The 20,341-nt window shown below is 39.4% G+C and overlaps 1 protein-coding gene and 1 long non-coding RNA gene across 12 annotated transcripts in view; one reads left to right on the top strand and one right to left on the bottom strand.

The window, feature by feature from the left end:
* The window catches only part of LOC123380326, a 31,966-nt gene extending 29,140 nt beyond the window's left edge, over nt 1-2,826 (top strand). The window contains exon 4 of the long non-coding RNA XR_006585917.1: nt 2,653-2,826. This is a non-coding gene — a long non-coding RNA (uncharacterized LOC123380326). The remainder of the gene's footprint in view (nt 1-2,652) is intronic.
* The window catches only part of ALG9 (ALG9 alpha-1,2-mannosyltransferase), a 97,174-nt gene that overhangs the window by 75,403 nt on the left and 1,430 nt on the right, over nt 1-20,341 (bottom strand). For all 11 annotated transcript variants that reach the window (XM_045038274.1, XM_023239091.2, XM_023239090.2 and 8 more), the window contains exons 3-8: nt 19,475-19,609; nt 12,374-12,444; nt 7,505-7,593; nt 5,355-5,490; nt 1,448-1,535; nt 1,162-1,267 (exon numbers count right to left, since the gene is read on the bottom strand). In XM_045038274.1, coding sequence (XP_044894209.1) covers nt 1,162-1,267; nt 1,448-1,535; nt 5,355-5,490; nt 7,505-7,593; nt 12,374-12,444; nt 19,475-19,609 — 625 coding nt within the window. The remainder of the gene's footprint in view (nt 1-1,161; nt 1,268-1,447; nt 1,536-5,354; nt 5,491-7,504; nt 7,594-12,373; nt 12,445-19,474; nt 19,610-20,341) is intronic.

Here is a 20,341-nt window from a genome sequence, read left to right on the forward strand (position 1 = left end):
GACAAAGTGGCACAGGAAAGTGATGGGCATGGCTTAAACTGGTAAGACACAGGGGTAGTATTAACTTGTTTCACAGCAGAGCCCCAGGACAATCACATATTAAAAAATGCTTCAAGGGGCGCCTGGGTGGCGCAGTCGGTTAAGCGTCCGACTTCAGCCAGGTCACGATCTCGCGGTCCGTGAGTTTGAGCCCCGCGTCGGGCTCTGGGCTGATGGCTCAGAGCCTGGAGCCTGTTTCCGATTCTGTGTCTCCCTCTCTCTCTGCCCCTCCCCCGTTCATGCTCTGTCTCTCTCTGTCCCAAAAATAAATAAAGGTTGAAAAAAAAAAAAAAAAAAATGCTTCAAGACCTTCAGAAAATTAAGGCAGAAGAAACTACACTTATTTTAATGAAAAGTGGTCTCAAAAGATGTTTACTGATTTGGCTGATCTGACCAGGAAGATCTCTAAGACAATCCTCCATAGCTGTCACCAACACAAATGCCCTCGGGGGCCAAATAAAACCGGCTCAGTGCTGGCTGAAAGAAGGCATTGGGGTGGGGGGGGGAGGGGGAGGGAGATGGAGGTAAAATGCAGAATATATTCCCCAGATTAAAGGCATCAGCCCTTTAAAGCTGGCCAAACTACCCACCTTTTTCTCATGCTGACTCCACCATTTGCTCTGCTATTTCTATATATTTTCCAAACTTTGTCTCCTAATCCCTGATACTTAATGCAAATTTTAAAAAGAAAAATTAATACCAAATGTGTGTATGTCCACAAGACATCTGAAGGAAGAGACTCCAAAGTATTAACAACAGCTATCTGGAGATGACAGGATTATGAGTGTTTTTATTTTCCTATTTTTGTTATCATACTGATTTTCTAATGGAAAGAGTAAAAAGTAACTTTTCATTTTAAAAAGTAGCATCAAGAACCACGACACACCGAGAACAACAGACAGGACTAACAGAAATCACATGAATCAAGAAGAAACATTTACTGGTTACTTAATCATCGCTGTGCTATAGCTGAATGTCATTTCTTTTTTAAAAAGAATACCAGCAAAGAAATGCTGTATTTGCCAAAGAATATTTGATGAAATAAAGAAACCACATTGAAATGTCAAAGTTCAGGCAAATGAAGCCATCTCCTGCCCTTCCCCAGAGTCCCTAAGGCCTTACCATAAAGATCAGGTCCATGAGGAGTAAAGACATTGTACAAAACAATGTTCAGTGGTGCCACCACCAGCTTCCCGTAGTAGTAGCTGTCAATGACCACCACAGGCACCTGAAACAGAGCAGGTAATAAACAGCAATTGCAGGGGTTTGTTCTGCAAACATTCTCCCAGGGGGAACAGGATAAACTTCAGAACAAATAACAGAATGAACTTCTAATGTTCTCTTTCCTACATCAGAACATGCTTTCATTACAATGTTCAAACAAAACAGGGAAAAAAATAAAACTCACCAGAAAGAGTATTAGGGCCACCAGAGACCAATGAAAGAAACTCTTCCACCTGTGTTTCATGACCAGCAAATCAAAGGCAATGGGTAAACTATTTAACAGAGAAACAAAGTAGGAAATTAAATACTTACAACATAGACTCAAACAAGTCTGATTCACACATACTTCATGCTGAACACAGGGGGAAAAAATGTCTCTAGCAGTTATAGTGAGGAAAGAACACTAGTATATAAGAGGATGTCTTCTCAAAAATACAGTGTTCTGTTTAGAGAGCCCATGATAGTACTTCACACCCCACGATGCACAAGGAACATTAATACTGAGCTTCTGGAAGGAGCTCCTTATTATACCTATTCATGTGTGACAGACATTTAAAATACATTAATTCTAAGTAACTGTGCCCTGTGGTCCTACACCGACCCTGCCAAATGAATAAATACAAATCTCTTCCATGATTTATAAAAATTTTGCTAACACTACAAACTTTAGTAAGTCAGTTCTGATACACCCCCTTCCAATACCATTTGCTCTTCTCCCTTTCACTTAAATTCCACAAGCAAGTCGCCTATGTACGCTGCCTTCCCCACTTCTTCCTGAAGGCCAGGCTTTAAGGCAGGGAGAATGACATAAGGTCGACAGGCACCTCCCCTCAGCCAGACCCCGAATCTCTTCACTACCTCCATCTACCTTGGTCTTCCTGTGGCACTTGACACAAAGCATCTGTTCGTCCTCTTTAGGCTTCCTGGCTCCTGCTCTTTTCTGGCCTCTTCCCAAGTGCACCTTTTCCTTTTTGTGCCCTACCATGGTCTATTTCCCAAAAGCAAACTTCTACTCTTCTTTCTCTACATCATTTTCTCAGGGGGTACCTCCACTCTTACATCATCAACAATCACCTTCATGCCCAGGACCTCCAGATCTGGTACACTAGCCAGAATCTTCACCCATGCTCCCGACACAAGAAATTCCCTCCCCACACCAATCTGATACGACACAATTTACCCAAAATTCACCACAGGCTCTGCTCTCAACTCCGCTGCGGAAACCGATTTCTCCTGTCTCTGAGTTTACATAGCATTATCATGTCTATCATTTACTTAGCAATGTCATGTGCTACCACAAGGCATCTCTTCTGTGATAGGAACTTCCACATTCTATTATCTAAGTTTTGAATTAACTTTTTGTGTTTTCATTTTTTTCTGCCCAACCAGTGACATTCCCATAGCATCTGTACTTCTCGTTTGGTAAGTCATCATACTTCTATTTACTTGTTCAAGGTTGGTCTTTCCTACTAAAATATAAACTCCAAAAGAGCAGGAAGCATAACTGTCTTCTTTATCACAGTACTGCAGCATGTAGCACAAAGTATTCAATAAATGATGGTAGACTGCTGATTGTGATCCTGAAATCACTGATCTCCCCTAAAGGCAGACCAATCAATATGTGCCACCTAAAGGTATTTGAGGAACTCATAAAGTTCAATGTTGATGAGGCGGAGTAAAAGGAATGGAGAAAGTGAAAAAAAAAATACTTTTACTTACTGGAGAATTAAAAAGGAGGCAGGATTGGGGTTTTTTGAGTCATGTTAGAATCTGGACACCATAGAACAGAGGTTGGCAAGCTTTTTATTGAAAGGACCTGCCAGTATATATTTTAGGCTCTGCAGGCCACATATGGTCTCTGTTTCATGTTCTGTGTGTGTCTGTACTGTGTGTGTGTGTGTGGGTGGGTGGGTGTGGGTGTGTGTTAACAACCCTTTATAATACAACAACTTCTTAGTTCCTGGGCTGCACAAAACAAGACCAGCTGCACTGGGCTCACAGGCCACAGGCTGTCAACTTCTGTGACACAGAGCAACGGGGAAGCTATTATAGAGTTTAAAACAAAACAGGCCGTGATAAAATCCTATTTGCATTTTAGGAAGATAAGTCTAGTTTGATTATAGAAAGCAGATATACAGAGATCAAGCCTAGAGATGGGAAGATCATTTAGGAGTCTGCATAGTAACTCAGGAGCAGAGGTGAAGAAAAGTAGATTCAAGATATTCAGGAGATATAACAAACAGGACATGGGAAAAAGAAAAGAGTCACAGGTAATTTTCAGGTTCCTGACTGAGCATTGAGCAGATGATGGTATCATTTACTGGGATAGAAACAGAGATAAAAGAACAGATATGGAGGGAAGATAGTGAGCTCAGTTTTGAATTATCAAGATGGTTGAGATAAAAGAAGAAGGCCTCACACAAAATCCTGAATACAGTATTTTGAGGATAAACAGAATCAAAGATTGGAGGTGGGGAAACCAGCCTTTAAAAGACAAATTAAGGGGATGCCTGGGTGGCTCAGTCAGGTGGGCAACTAACTTCAGCTCTTTTCATGATCTCAACGTTTGGGAGTTTGAGCCCCTCATTGGGCTCTGTGCTGCCAGCTCAGAGCCTGGATCCTGCTTCAGATTCCATGCCTCCCTCTCTCTCTCTTCCCCTCAGCCGCTCACACTCTCTCTCAAAAATAAAAGTTAAAAAATAATAAAAATAGAAGACAATTAAGAAAACGTAGAATATTGATCCTATTAGTAACCCCCATTCCAGAAATTTACCGTATCAATAAATTTCCCTAAATGTATAGACATGTGGACAAAAACGTTCACTAAAGCATTGTACATCATAGGTGAATACTGAAAACTAAATCTCTCCCGATAAGGCAACGGCCACATCAGGGTCAGAAAGTGGAAGGCTGTGCCATCTGTACAAAGACCAATGTAGATACAACAAAAAGTATGTACAGGTACAAGGTAATCCTATTTAATTTCCAGGATGTCCGTGTGTGTGCCTTTACACATGAGGACAGTTTCTAGAAAGATATATACGAAAGTATATAAAAGTACCTTTGAAGATGAGGCTACGGGCAAAGTAAATTAGGAATTCTTTCTACCTAAAACAAACTGGCATTTTTTTTACAATAGAAATAGACTAATACAGTTGAATTTGAACAGCATGGGTTTAAATTGCGTGGGTCCACATGTATGCCAATTGTTTCTTATAAATACAGTACAGTACTGTGAATAAATCTTCTTTTCTTAGTAACACTTTCTTCTCTGTAGCTTAACTTTATTGTAAGAATACGGTATAGGATACGTCTAACACACCAAGTACGTGTTAATTGAGTAAGTAATCAGTAAGGCTTCTGGTCAACAATAAGCTATTGTAAAGTTTCTGGGGAGTCAAAAGTTACATGCAGATTTTGGGTGGTGCAGGGGGTCAGTGCCCCTAACACCCAGGCTGTTCAAGGGTCAGCTGTACTACAATAACCTTAACATCAAACTACAGTATTTTTCCAAACTACCTGCAGTGCAGGTGAGAAGCAAATGCAGCACAGACTAGAGCCAAAGTGGCAAAAACAAGGAACATGAGCAACAAAGCTGCTTGGGGAAAAGTTGCTGAGCTAACACCACGAGCCTGCAGGTAAAGTCCGACTTCAGGCCTGGGAGTGGGAAACGCACGTCACCGAGTGGTGTAGCGTAGAAGAAACATCAGTGATGGGGTCAGGGAGGCCTGGATCCAAAAGCAGTCATCACCTTCAAGGCAAATTTCTCACCCTCCTGGAGTCTACTTTCTCCCTCCTGAAGCACTACTACTTGGATTTCTCCTGCAAAGCTGTTATAAGGTTTAGGAATAAAGTTTCTAAGGGGATTCGTGGCACCTAACACACAGCAGATGCCTAAGAGTCACTATTGGTATTAGATTTAATCCTAACAATAAACACCAAGAGACAGATTCTTCCAACTCCCAGAATGTTGGTAGGTCTGATTCATTCCTTTGACTTCAGGTCATAACCAAGGAACACGGAGATAAGCCAACGCTCAGATTGACTGTGTGTCCAATGATACCAGAAGACGAATTGTGTTGGTTTCTTACCCAAGGGCAGCACTGAATGGCCAGCCCAAGATAGCCCCAGCTGCCACTCCAAGCACAGCAATGGAAGTCTTGTCCAAATACCAGCCAGTCATGGCTACCAGCGTGGTGTACATACAGAAGCTGCTAGGAAGGAGCGCTGCAAGGGTAAAGAAAAGGGGAATAGAAGGGGGGTGGGGGGGACAAAAGTAGGAGACTGATTAGGTATTATCAAAAATCTACCCACATTGCAGGAGGTCAATCACCAGGAACAGGTTTTGAGGAGCACTGTAGGAGAAATGTGTAGTAAAGTGATACTCCTTAAATAACAATGAAGTTCAAGGGTATTCTTATTTTCTCACTCCTGTTTTTTAGATACCAACAACGCTGCCTATGTATACAATATAAACCATGCCATTCTTCTCCTGGCCTGTACTCCAAATCCAGAACTTACAGATTTCCCGTTATATTTCCAGGCAGAGAATATGCTTCAAGAAACTCAGACCCATTGCTGACTATTTCTGAAGAATTTTATCTTCTGGTAGTCTTCTGAGACTGTCCTGGCACTAACTTTACCCCATAGGAATTCTAAGAAGCCGTCTCAAGGGCCAAATATCACATCCTGCATCCACTGACATGGATAACTTGGCCTTTAGATGTCCCCTAATTACTTTTGTCTAGCATTACTTTGTTACAACAAAGTAACTGTTTACTACAGTCAACAGCAGAGGACGGAGTACTTTCAGGGTCTCTGTTGCAGTAACATTTGATCAGTGTTTCTAACAAGGTGACACAAAAATGCAGATCTGCCTCTCCAGGCTGTACAAGGCCTGCTTCACGTAACACTAAGAAAGAAAAATCAGCATGAGGCAAGGACCACAACGAAGGGCAGTATGATCTCACAAAGTCAGTCGAGGGTTTAGAAGCTGTATGTAAAAGGATGCCTTGAATTTCTCTGTGCCTCAATATCCTCAACTGAGATGACAAAGCTAAAGCCACTCCTGAACACCTCCCACACTCAATCAGTTTTAGGAATAGCAAAATAACTAAAAAAACCTAAGGTACAACTTCACTGATCAATGCTAAGTAATACTGATGCCATCCAAAGCTATCAATTACAGCTGCCAATGTAGAGAACAAAGGGAGCAGAGGAATGAGAGGCCTCTGCCAGCTCAGAGGGAACAGCACAGTCTCGTTTAGAGCAGTGACACTCAAAATTATTCATTGTTCGTGGGTTTGAGCCCCGCGTCACGCTCTGTGCTCACAGTTCAGAGCCCAGAGCCTGCTTCCGATTCTGGGTCTTCCTCTCTCTCTGCCCCTACCCTGGCTTGTGCTGTGTTTCTGTCTCTCAAAAGTAATAAAAACATTTAAAAAAAATTTTTTTTTAATTATTCAGTTGTGGAATCCTGAGGTCCCTGCAGAACACAAAGTTTGATACAGTCGACCAAGTACATACTTTTGTGCTGGATGCTATTTTTGTGTGTATATTTAGTGTATATACTAGATTCTGGTATACACAAGCAGACATTAAAACTGGCAAAGTTATAACTAGTAGCTTAATTTTTTTTCAGAGCATCAGAAACAGGCTACCTTTTGGCAATAGGCCACTGTGACTCAGCTCAGACAACACAAGTGTTCAATGGAGCACAGTTTGTAAGCCACCAGTCTAATATTGTAATTTCTCTTTAAGTTTACTTAAAAAAGAAAAAAAAAAGCCCAACAGGGAAGACGTATGCCTTTACAGAATACATCGCAAATAAGAAACAGAAAGCAGAACCATAAAGAACAGGGTTTTTACACACAAACAAGAAAAACAAAATTATTTTTCTCCCCCTAACAGCAGGGAAAGGCAACAGGTGTTGGTGTTTTTCAGCCTTGTGAGGAAGTGATAAAAAACAAAAACAAAAAATCTACAACCATGTAATAGAAAGCAGTATGGTGAAAATAACTTTTCACCTTTTTAAGTTTTCGAGTCCTCATCTGCACAATGGGAAAATATTTATCATACTAACACAGGACTGCCATAAAGGATGATGAAGATCATGCAGATAACGATGCTCTGCAAACTACTGATATGCTATACAATGTAACCTACACCTACACAAAGTCTTCCTTTCAGCTCAGCTGTGAAAGATCAGTGCACCTGTTACATCTTCCCCTGCACGTTTACTTACCTGATGATGAGCAAAACATGCCAGTGCTAAGAACCAAGAAGGCCAGCATCATCCGACTCACATGCAGCCCAAACTTCTTGCACACAGCCCTAGGAGAAAGGCAAAGACTATCAGCATGGCAAATCTTAGGGACAGACATTTCAAATCAAAAGACAAAAACATGCCTGCTTCACAGAGAACACTGAAGATTTAAAGTCAAACACAGAACTGCCTGGACAGGTTTGTCAGCAATTTTGTGTGCCTAACAAACCCAAACATTCTTATTCTTTAAGTAGAAGAGAAGCGCTCTACCTAAAAAGAAATGCATGCTTTCTGGACTAAGAGTAGGTAGACGATCAATAGGAAAACAGCATCATGTAGTGGAAAAACAATAGGCCTCACATTCAGAGGGGCACAGGTTCAAATTTGGGCTCCTCCACTTACTAACAGTGGTAGGTACCCTGGTCTAGCGACAACACTGTCAGACTCCTTATCTGTAAAGTGAGGGTAATGCTAAGGTCTACTTTCTAAGATTTGTGTGAGGACAATACATGGGAAAGTGCTGGGAGCACCTGGAACAGAGTGACTCAATACAGGGTAGTTATCAGAAGAGAAGAGTAGGAGATACACCACGTGTCACTAAGTCCACATTCCTCAAAATGAAGCAATTACACACTTCCTTTACCTCTTTCGTGGAGGTCTTTAACCCTGTGAACATTATGAGCAATCACTGCTGCTTCATTTGGTCAACATTTGTTCTAACATATGCCTGTGTAAACCATTCTCTTGCTCAGGTCCCTTAGAGAAGCTCAGAGCTTCTTTCTGGATTACCTTGGCTTCCAGCTAAGGCCATCTTTTATAAGTGTCTTTACTGAGGATCTGCTAATGGCAAATTCCCTCTTTTTTGTTTTTTGGGGTTTTTTTTTTTTTTTGGTCTAAAAAAAAAAGTCTTATTTAGTGCTTCGTCTTAAAAGAGGATTTAGCTGAGTACACAATTTTAGGATGAAGCCATTTTCTCCAAGAACTTTGAATATATATATATTTTTTTTAATGTTCTGGATTTTAAGAAGGCTTCTGTCAGTCTAATATTCCTTTGTAGATATATTCTATTAGTTCTCTGTCAACTTTTAAGATCTTCTTTACCCTTAGTGTTCTATGTAGTTTCACTAATTCCTTTTTATTTACCCAGCTCAGGATAGGTTAGGCTCCCTGAATCTATGAATTAGGATCTTGGGTTTCACGGATCCTGGAAAATTCTTAACCACTATTTCCCCAAATACGGCCTTCTCCCCATTCTATCATCTCCTAGAATCTGATTAGACAAACACTGGATCAGTCAAATCTACCACAGAGGTAGGTGTCTTAATCTCTTCATATTTTCTTTTTATTTCCTTTTTGTCGTGCTGTACTTCATTCTTACTCATTTCTTCCAATCGATCTAACTTACTCATTAACATGTCTAATTGGCGGTTTCAACTAGCCACTGAGCTTTAAATATCAGTTGTTCACTTTCACTTCTACAAGTTGTGTTTGGTTCTTTTTTCAAATCTGCTGGGCCATTTTTTAGTCTCACTCCTTTTTCCTTTTAGCTTTTCTATTTTATCGTGGTAATAACACATGGGAGACGTACCCTCTTAACAGACTCTTAGGTGTAAACTACAGCATCGTTAATAGGCACAATGTTGTACAGTAGCACTCTAGCACTTACCCATCTTGCACAACTGAAATTTTATATGCATTTATCAGCAACTCCTCATTTCCCCCTCTCCCTAACCCCTGGCAACCACAATTCTATTCTTGGATTCCATGAGTTTGATTATTTTAGAATCCTCACACAAGTCAAATTAGCCAGTGTTTGTCCATCTTTAATTGGTTAGCTCATTTGGCCTATCTTCAAGGCTCATGCATGTTGTCACATTATTACAGGATTTCCTTCTAATACTGAGTATTCCATTCTATGTATATACCACATTTCCCCCCCACCATGTATCAGTCAATGGACACTTAACTTGTTTCCCATCTTGGCTACTGTGAATAGTGCTACAATAAACATGGAAGTACAGATACCTCTTCAAGATCCTGTTTTGGTTCTTTTAGATGAATACCCAGAAGTTGGATTGCTGGATCATATGGTACCTCTACTTTTAGTTTTTTGAGGATCCTCCGTACTGTTTTTGCACAGTGGCCATATCATTTTTCTTTCCCACCTACAGGATCCCAAAGTTCCAAACCATTCTTGCCAACACCAGCTGTTTTTTCGTTGGTAATAGCCATTCTAACAAGAATGAGATCATATAGCTCATTGTGGTTTTGATTTGCATTTACCAGAGGATTAGTGACACTGTATCTTTTCATACACCTGTTCGCTAAGCATGCATCTTCTTTAGAAAAAGGTCTGTTCAAGTTCTTGGTCCTTTTTTAACCAGTTTGTTATTGAGTTGGACGAGTTTCTTATATATTGTGGAACTGAACCTCTTTTCAGATCATGGTTTTCAAATATTTCCTCCCAATCTCCAAGTTGCTTTTCACTCAATGGATTATTTAGGCTCTTGTTTCTTATTCATGTTTTCAATTCTTTATTTCTTTAAAATTATCATTTATTTTATATTCTTATTTTAATAATTCCTAATAAATAAAGTTTCGCAGGTCAGCTTTCTGTTGTTATTTCTGCTGGTTCTCACTTAAGTCTGCTTCTCTTCTGTGCTTTGTGATTTGTTTTTATTATAACTTCTTGTTCAGTAGAACTTTGTCATAGTTCTTTGACACCTGGATTAAAAATCGATTTCTCTGGAGAAATTTTCCATTTGTTTTTGCAAGATACCTAGGAGTACTACCAACCTGCAACAGTTTTAAAATAAATTCTCAACTTGAGGTGGGGGGAGGGTCTGAGGGACCACAAAGGTGATTTGAACTCAGTCCTAAACCCCTAAGTAGACCACTGTATGGTTACAATCCTCAAAGACAGCACTGGCTTTCTTTTTTCTCCCCGGTGCCACCCCGACTCAACACCAAAGAATTTTATCTGACATTTTTATCTGTTTTGCAGCAGGAAGATTTTTTTTAATAATGATTATTAAGTCTAAATACCCCTTAAAGCATTATTAAGATGTGTTAGGTTTCAAGTAAGAAAAAAAAAAAGTGGCTATTTTTATTACTGTGACACTTAAATGCTTTTTTTTTTTAATTTTTTTTTAACGTTCATTTATTTTTGAGACAGAAAGAGAGCACGAGTGGGGGAGGGGCAGAAACAGAGGGAGACACAGAATCTGAAACAAGGTCCAGGCTCTGAGCTGTCAGCACAGAGCCCGATGCGGGGCTCGAACCCACGAACCCTAAGATCATGACCTGATCTGAAGTCGGACGCTTAACCGACTGAGCCACCCAGGCGCCCCAACACTTAAATGCTTAATACTTCCACTAACACTCAACCAACCAACAGGTACTTGGGCAAAGACCACGTCCTGAGTGCAAATAAGAGCAGTGAGTCCCTGGGGCACCTGGGTAGCTCGGGTGGTTAAGCGTCCAACTTCGGCTCAGGTCATGATCCTGTCATTCGTGGGTTTAAGCCCTGAGTCAGGCTCAGGATTAACAGCTCAGAGCCTGAAGCCTGCTTCAGATTCTTTGTCTCCCTGTCCCTCCCCCACTTGCATTCTCTCCCAAAAATAAACGTTAAAAAAAAAATTTAAGAGCACCAAGTCCCACAATAGAAATAATTTCCCATCATCTAAGCTCAAGGCGAAGAGGTAAATCATATTTATCTTGAGACCAAAAATAAGGCTCTACTAAATTCTACCAAAAAGAACACCAGTTAGAGGTGTTTAAACATACTTTCACTTTATATGAAGATATGGAGGGATATCTGTACTCCCATGTTTACTGCAGTACTATTCACAACAGCCAAGACATGGAATCAACCTCAATGTCCATCTATGAATGAAGAAAGAAAATGTGGCATATATAACAATGGAATAGGGCACCTGGGTGGCTCAGCTGAGTGCCTGACTTCAGCTCAGGTCATGATCTAACAGTTCATGAGTTCGAGCCCCACATGGGCTTTGTGATGACAGTGCAGAGCCTGCTTCAGATTCCCTCTCTCTCCCTCCCTCCTCCTTCCTTCCTTCTCTCTCTCTCTCTCTCTCTCTCTCTCTCTCTCTCGCTCGCTCTTTCTTTCCCCCCCCCCCACCCCTCCCCAGTCCCCACTCTGGCTCTCTCAAGGAAGTATTTTTAAAAAATAAAACTCTTAAAAAAAGATATACAATGGAATGTTATCATTTAAAAAGGAAATCCTGCCATTTGCAACAGGTGGATGGACCTTCAGGGCATTACTCTAAGTGAAAAGTCAGATACTAAAAGACATATAGTGTAATAACTCACACGTGGAAACTAAAAAAGCCAAACTTGCAGAAACAAAGTAAAATGGTGGCTGCCAGGGGCTGGGGAAGCAGGGAGTCAGGGACAGGGAGGATTAGGAGATATTCGTCAAAAGGTATAAACTTCCAACTATAAGTTCTGGAAGATCTAATATACAGCATGCTGACTGTAGCTAACAATACATTATTATATACTTGAAAGGTGCTAGAAGAGTAAGTCTTAAATGTTCTCACCACACATAAAGTTGTACTCATGTCAAGTAAGGTATGTGTTAACCTTACTGTCATATTTCATTATAGATACGTTTATCAATTATATGTACACCTTAAATTTACACAATGTTCTATTTCAATTGTAGGTCAAAGTGAGAAAAATATTTTAAGTCCTACTTCAAATATACAATTAGGAGCCAGGAGAAAAATATTTTCTATTATAAATACTGCTTATGCTATCAGAAATAATCTTATGCTGTACTGACCTTTCTCATAGCACTTTCAGAAGCAAAGGTTTTATACTCACTTGTAAAAGTAAAGTTCACAGATACAGCTCACAAAAGCCAGGAGACATCGTAAAAAGTAAAAGACAAGAATCTGAAAGAAACCAAGAAGAAGAAAACAGATGTCATAGAAACAAGAAAACTCAAGATAAAACCACTCTCATTTGTTATTAGTAACACTATGAACTGGTACAATCTTCCTGAAAGGCAGTATTATCAAGAATCATAAACATTTTCATACCCCTAGATCCACTATACCTATTTCTAGGAGTCCAGCCCACAGAAGTAACTGAAAATATGGAGGGGGTGGTTAGTTCTACTCATGCAAATGGTCACTGCAGCACTATTAATTTAAGGGGGGAAAAAGAACATTTAAAAAAAAACTACACAATATCCAATTACAGGGAAATCAGTCAATTCTGCTACATACATTTCATGTACTATTACACAGATAAAATTTATGGTTACAGAAACAGTCAAAGAATTCATAGGATATAAAACTCCTACATTCAACAAACATTTCCTAAATCATTATATATTGATAATTACCGATAATTACAAAATACCAGGTAAAAATGTACATTATTATTTACACATCACAATCACAGCTTTGGAAATCAGAAGCATATGAAAAGGCTGAAAAGAAATGTGATAAAATGGTAAAGGTGGCATAAAGGATGGACTCTGGATGACAATGATGTGTTAATACAGGTTCATGGATTGTAACAAGTGTATTACTCTAATGGGGGATGTGGATACGGGGAAGGCTATACATGTGTGGGGGCAGGGTGTATATGGGAAATCTCTGGACCTTCCACTCAATTGTGCGGGGTCCTAAATTGAACTAAAAATAAAGCATATTAGAAAATAAATAAATGATAAATAAATAAATAAATAAATAAATAAATAAATAAATAAATAAATAAAATGGTAAAGGTGGCTAAATCAAACTGGTAGAAGTTAGGTGCACATTTTCCCTCTTACCTTCCAAATACTTGTAATGTGATTTCATTAATTTTATAATTATAAACATTGATTTAAAAAATAAACATAATAGGGTTCTATTGAATAGCTTTCATATTATAGCACACTGGTATGTTGTTTTAATTTTTTTTTTTAATGTTTATGTATCTTTGAGAGAGAGAGAGAGAGAGAGAGAGAGAGAGAGAGAGAGAGAGAGAGAGAAAGAAAGAACATGAGCAGGGAAGGGGCAGAGAGGAGGGGAGACACAGACTCTGAAGTAGGCTCCAGGCTCTCAGCTGTCAGCACAGAGCCCTATGCAGGGCTCAAACCCACCAACCACAAGATCATGACCTGAGATGAAGTCAGATGCTTAACCGACTGAGCCACCTAGGCGCCCCACACTGGTATGTTTAAAAGCCTTGAATACCTCAGAATCTAAGTACTACTGAAATAGAGGTTATAATTAATATAACTGTATTATATAACTTAAAAATACTTGCCGTTTTCATCACTATAACCAAAAAATTCCAGAGTTCAATAAAGTGATCCAATAAATACCAGTTTCATTACCTCAATAAAAACACTCTGAAAACCTAGTAAACACTGACCACTATTTTAGATGCTCCTAGGAATTCAGATAATTTTAGTACCAAGTGTCCACATGCCTAAGGACCCCTTGTCTAATTAGGGAGAGTACAAAACACATTTACAAAGTTAAAAATTAGCCTGAGTTAATATAAGAGTTTTATTTACAAGTATGACAACAATGCCCCCACAACAACATCAAACATATAACTAGAAGTCCTGCTTGCTGCAAAATGACAAGAAATGAGGTATTAGATATGGAATAAAAGAAACTAAACTCTACACACACAGATGAAAGAGAATCCAAGAGTTTACCTGATACATGAGTGACACTAATAAGGAAATTCAGCAAGATTTAGATTAAGATCAAAAAACAAAAGTCAATTGTATTCCTCTGTATCAACAATGACCAACTAAAAAAATAATAATAAGATTCCTTTCACAACAGCAATATAAAGTATTAAGAATGTAAGCCTTAACCTACCCAAGACTGGCTAAGACTGAAATGGGGACATTTAAAAATTTTACTAGAAGACCCAGAAAACCTAACCAAATGGGTAAATATATCATCTTAAGAATGAAATGACAAACCTATACTCATTGATTTTCCTATTAATATATAATTCAGTGCAACTCTAATCAAAATGCAGAATTTGGGGGGGGGGCAAACAAATACTGAAATGATTTTTAAAATACAAATTTTCAAATGGACAAAGTGAGAAATTTATCAACCAGATATTTAACACACACAACAAAACCGTAATAATAAAAATATGGCACTGACAATTTGACCAATGACCTAAAATAAGGAAGCCAAAGAAAAGACCCATACATGTGGGAATAAAGTGTATGATAGATATGCTATCACAAATCAGAAAAAGGATGGATTACTTCACAGATGGTACAGAAAAATCTAGTTCACTCTATCACAAATAATAAAGCTGGATCTTTCTACCATTTATAAAAAATAATGTTCAAATTGAGGTGCCTGCCTGGCTCAGTATCGTGGAGCATGTTACTCTTGATCTTGGGGTTGCAAATTCAAGCCCCACATTGGGTGTAGAGATTATTTTTTTTTAAGTATCTTTAAAAAAATATCCAAATGGATTAAAGCCTTATGTGTGACAGGTGAAACTATAAAGCTAAGCAAATATGTAAGAATATCCTGTGAACTGTGGTGAAGAGCGATTTCTTTTGCAAAGACCCAAAACCTACCAACCTTAAGTGAGTAACTAATTGGGTTGACTGTATCAATTAAAGATTTCTGTTCAACAAAGGTCCACAGCACAGTTAACACAGAGGGGACAGCCAAAAAGATTTCCAGTATCTAAAACCTGTACTTAGTTACTATTGAAAACTTCGACAAATCAGACAAGAAAACCAGAAAACCAAATTGAAAAACAGGCAAAGGATATGAATAGGTAATTCACAGAAAAGGAAAAACAAATGACTATTAAATATTGCACTTCACGTCTAATCGGAGAAATGCAATTAAAATGAGAAACAGGTCACATCCATGAGAAGGGCAAAAATTATCAAGTCAGAAATATCAAGTGCTCAGGAGGTATGAGGTGGCTGAAATGTGGAACAGAGTTGTGCAAGTGTGAAGTTGGACAGCCATTCTGGGGGGCAATATGGCAGTATCCCATGAAATTAAGTAGCCTATGGATGTATGTATGGGACCCCACTCCTGAGCAGAGTTCGACAAGACAAAACAAAGGTATTCTTGTTTAGAGTGGCAAGAAGTTGGAAAGGTAACCAACACTAAGGGGTGCCAATTATTACCAGATGGTCTTTCAGCAACAATCCACCCTCTCTACTGTGCATCAGGATGCTGGAGCTGGAACTCTATAAGCTAATTCCCCTTTGCCAAGTGGCTTCCATTGGCAAAACCTAACAGGGAGGAGATTAGAAGAAAGAACAAGAAGGGAAATCTTCATTCCTGTTCTGCTTCCTGCTCGTGTCATTGACATAAAAGAAAGAGTGATGGATTCGGTTGAACATGTCAAATTGCAAGGGACAGTGGATATACAAGTGGAAATAAAAGCCTTAAGCACTGCATATTGTTATTTCTCTACGAAGACCTCATCCTGTATACGTCTGTTCTGCTAAGTTAAAAAAAAAAAATGAATTAATAGATAGGGAAGCAAAGGACAGTTTTATCCCTTTCTATAGGTGCTATCTTTCTGATGAGTCTAAAATACAAATGCCATCTTGTCTCTCCTCTAAAGCCTCTGGATGAGTTCAGAATGCCCTGGGGAGCCAGTGGGCATGGGGAGAAAGCCTAATTCCTTATTAGAGCCTACCAGGTGTTGTATAAATCTGGCCTCCGCCTACCTTTCAGTATCATGCAATTCACTCCACCACTCACTCTCTTCCAAGCATCAAGCCTATTTATATAAGGCCATGCTGGCCCTCTTCCCCGCCTCATGGCTTTCCTCCCACATCCCCGTTTTCCCTTTACCTAGCTAATTCCTACTGAACGCCTAGTTCTCTAATCAGGGACTTCTGCTTCATACAAGGTGGATTAGTTGCACTTTTCCGTATTCCTCCTACTATGTAAAACCAAAAACTCCGCACATGACAGGTAAAGTAAACCTAAGAAGACTCAAGGTAGAGAGAAGATGGCAGACTGCCTAGGGACTTTAGGACCAGAGGAAAAACACAGTGGTAAGTTCCCTAAGTTTTCTTTTTGCCTTATACATTCCAGACTTAGAGCTAAAGAAGGTGGCAGCTAGAAATGCCAATGAGCACAAACTAACACCAACCAAAGCCTGGATGATCTAGCCAAGACGCCAAGAAAGGGGTAGCCCAACAAGACAGAAAGCCTTTAGACAATAACCACTCTACTCCAGCAAAACACCCCCAGCGAGGGGGGGGGGGGGAATGTAGCCCAACTCCCATCCATGCCATCAAATATCCAGCAGGAAGCCAGGACTTTGATTCTCGCTGGTGGTAATGAGCTCCCTCTCTGGACACAGTGTCAGTGGTGACCACTTGGGTAAGCCTGGACTTCCACCTCCTCACCCCACCTAGCAGCAGTCACTTTCCTGGACACTTGAGCGAAGGTCTAGTGGGGAACCTCAACTTCTACCCCCATCTGGCAATAACAAAGGTGGAGAACTCTCTCCCTTCTCCTGCTAGAGGGTAACAAAGCAGCCAGACCAAACAGAAGGCTTAAATAAAACCCAAAAAGGCAGAGGAAGCACTTCAGGCCCAGGAAGAAGATTCAGTCTCAGAATGTAATACCCCAAATGGCCAAGGCTTCAACTGAAAATTAGTTGGAAGATGGCAAACTGAAAATTGTCAATCAATAGATACCAATTAGATAAAGGTCAGAATTACCTGACAAACTCTTAAAGGAGCCAATGTAAAAATGCTTCAGTGAGCAATTAAGAACACACTGGAAACAAACGAATACAAATTCTCAGTAAAGCAACAGAATATATAAAGAAAAACCAAATGTAAATTTTAGAACTGAAAAAATACAATAACCAAAATAAAATCTCAAAAGATAGGCTCAACAGCAGAATGGAGAGCAGAGAGGAAAGAATTGATGAACTGGATGATTAGAAATTGCTCAATCAACACAGAAAACGGACTAGAAAAAAATTAATAGGGCCTCAGAGACCTAGGGTACTATAATTAAACATCTAACATTGATATCACTGGAATCTTGAGAACAAACAGAGCAGGGCTGAAGTACTCTGTAAAATAATAGCCAAAATCTTCCCAAATTTAGCAAAAAGATGTAAGCCTAAATATTTAAGAAGGTTAGTAATTCCCGAATAGGACAAACCCAAAGAAATCCATGCCAAGACACATCATAGCAAATTCGTAAAAAGTCATCAGGTTAGGTCTCCATTAACTCCTACTTATTATCCTTCAGCACTTTGTTTAGTCTCCCCTAAGATGCTGTCCCATGGTACCTTGTACTTCTCCGCGGTAAGACCCACTGCATTTCTTTCTTTCTTTTCCATCCTCCCTCCCCGCTCCCCCCATACCCCATCCCCTCACCCCATCCTCCCTTCCCCCTCTCCTCCCTCCCTCCTTCCTTCCTTCCTTTTCAAGAGAGAATACAAGCAGGTAAGGGTTAGAGGGAGAAGGATAGAGGGCATCTTAAGCAGGCTCCACACCCAGCACAGAGCCCAACTCCAGGCTCAACCCCACAACTGTAAGATCATGACCTGAACCAAAACCAAAAGTCAGACACTTAACCAACTGAGCCACCCACATACCTCAACCCACTGCATTTAAAATCACTTGTTCAATTTCATCTTCCCCCACTAAACTATAAATTCCATGGGGGCAAGGATTTGGTCACTGTTACACCCACAGCTCTTAACAAAGTACCTACCAGATAAAAAGTTGGTCCACTAGTTAATATCCAAAACATGAGAAAAGCTTATATAACCCAACACACAAATAATCCAATTTAAAAAGTGGGCAAAGGGGTGCCTGGGTGGCTCAGTCAGTTAAGCATCCAACTTCGGCTCAGGTCATGATCTCACAGTTCATGGGTTCGATCCCCACATCGGGCTCTGTGCTGACAGCTCAGAGCCTGGAACCTGCTTCAGATTCTGTGTCTTCCCCTCTCTCTCTCTCTCTCTCTCTCTCTCTCTCTCTCTCTTCCCCTCCCCAGCTTGCACACTGGCCCCTCTCTCTCAAAAATATTTTAAAAAATTTAAAAACAAACAAACAAAAACAAAAAAAAAACACAAGATCTCAACTCACACCTGTCGAAATGGCCAAAATCACAAACACAAGAAACAACAAGTGTTGTTGAGGATGTCGAGTAAAAAGAACTCATGCATTGTTGGTGGAAATGTAAACTGCTACAACCACTGTGGAAAATAGTATCGAGGTTCCTCAAAAAATTAAAAATAGAATTACTGAATGATCCAGTAATTGTACTGCTGTCTATTTACCCAAAGAAAATGAAACACTAATTCAGAAGTATATATGCAACCCTGTATTTATTGCAGCATTATTTACAATATCCAAATTATGGAAGCAGCCCAAGTGTTCCACTGACAGATGAACAGATAAAGCAGATGTGGTATATATACATACAATGGAAGAGTATTCAGCCATAAAAAAGAATGAAATCTTGCCATTTGCAACAACTTGCCAATACCGTATGACTTCACGCATATGTGGAATTTAAGAAACAAAACAAGAGACAAACCAAAAAAAAAAAAAAAAAAAACCCTCTTAAATACAGAAAACAAACTAATGGTTACCAGAGGGGAAGGGGGAGAGGAATGGGTCAGATAAGTTATAGGGAATAAGAAAACACTTATCTTGAGGAGCGCATAGTAATATAAAACATTGTTGAATCACTGTATTGTACACCTGAAACTAATGTAAAGCTGCAGGTCTATTGTGGAATAAAAAATTTTTTAAAGTTGCTCCATTAATGCTTACTTAACAATGAAGAAATGATTCTAAAAAAAAAAAAAAAAAAAAAAAAAGTCCTTTCCTACCTACCAATCTATTTTTCCCTTTTCTGAAAACTGTTCCAGAGACTCGCCTCTTGTTCAGCTGTAACTGCTTCCAAGTTGGCCTGCCCTTACCTTGTTAGTTTGTAGGATTCTTGCATGAAATGCAGCTGGCCAGGCATGAAGCAACAGGTAGGCATAGGAGCGAATTGCATAAACAGGGGAATACTCCCAAGTCTGAAACCCCTTCCCATAGATGAGGTAGTGTGTCTGAAAGTACAAAACAGATAGGTTCCAGGTTAAATTGGCCAGAGATCCATGCTAGCAGGTTGCAAGTGAAGTTTCTAAGCAAAAACATTAAAGAGACAAAGATACACAAAAAATGCTGACATTCTCAACAAGATTTCCAATAGATAATCAAAATGACCCTTTAGTGAACAATCTTAGGACGTTTTAAATTTCACAAGACTGTTTGGTCAATGTTAAAAGCTTGAATTTTACCCTCCACTTTTTTTTTTAGTATTCATTAGCCAAAACAGACCAACTCTAAATCTTACCTTGTCCCTAAGCTACCTACTCTAAACATCCTTTGTTTAAAATGTAAAATAGGATTAGAAAATTTCACCTCTAAATTTTCCGTAATAGGAAGTCAGCAGACTTACAAACGTGTAAATTAAGAAATAGCAGAATAAGCATACTACTTAGTAGCTTTTTTATTTTGGCAAACATCATTGTAAGTTCAAAAGCTCAAAGCAAGTACTTCCTTCTAGGGACTGAGATTTGGCTATACGAGCAATGGAACAGAGAGCTACTTTTTTCCCTTTAAGTTTCACAGTTGTTGGTTTTTTAAAAAGTATCTCTAAGTATTATTTTGATTTAAAATATTTTTTAAGAAAATTACAAATTACATCTTTTTTGCAAGAAGCCCAATTTCCTATGCCCTTCAACAACTGATCAGCTTAGAATACAAAATCATCAGCTTAGAATACAAAAGTGAAAATA

Source organism: Felis catus, chromosome D1, assembly GCF_018350175.1.
Source record: "Felis catus isolate Fca126 chromosome D1, F.catus_Fca126_mat1.0, whole genome shotgun sequence".
Taxonomy (NCBI): Eukaryota; Metazoa; Chordata; class Mammalia; order Carnivora; family Felidae; genus Felis; species Felis catus.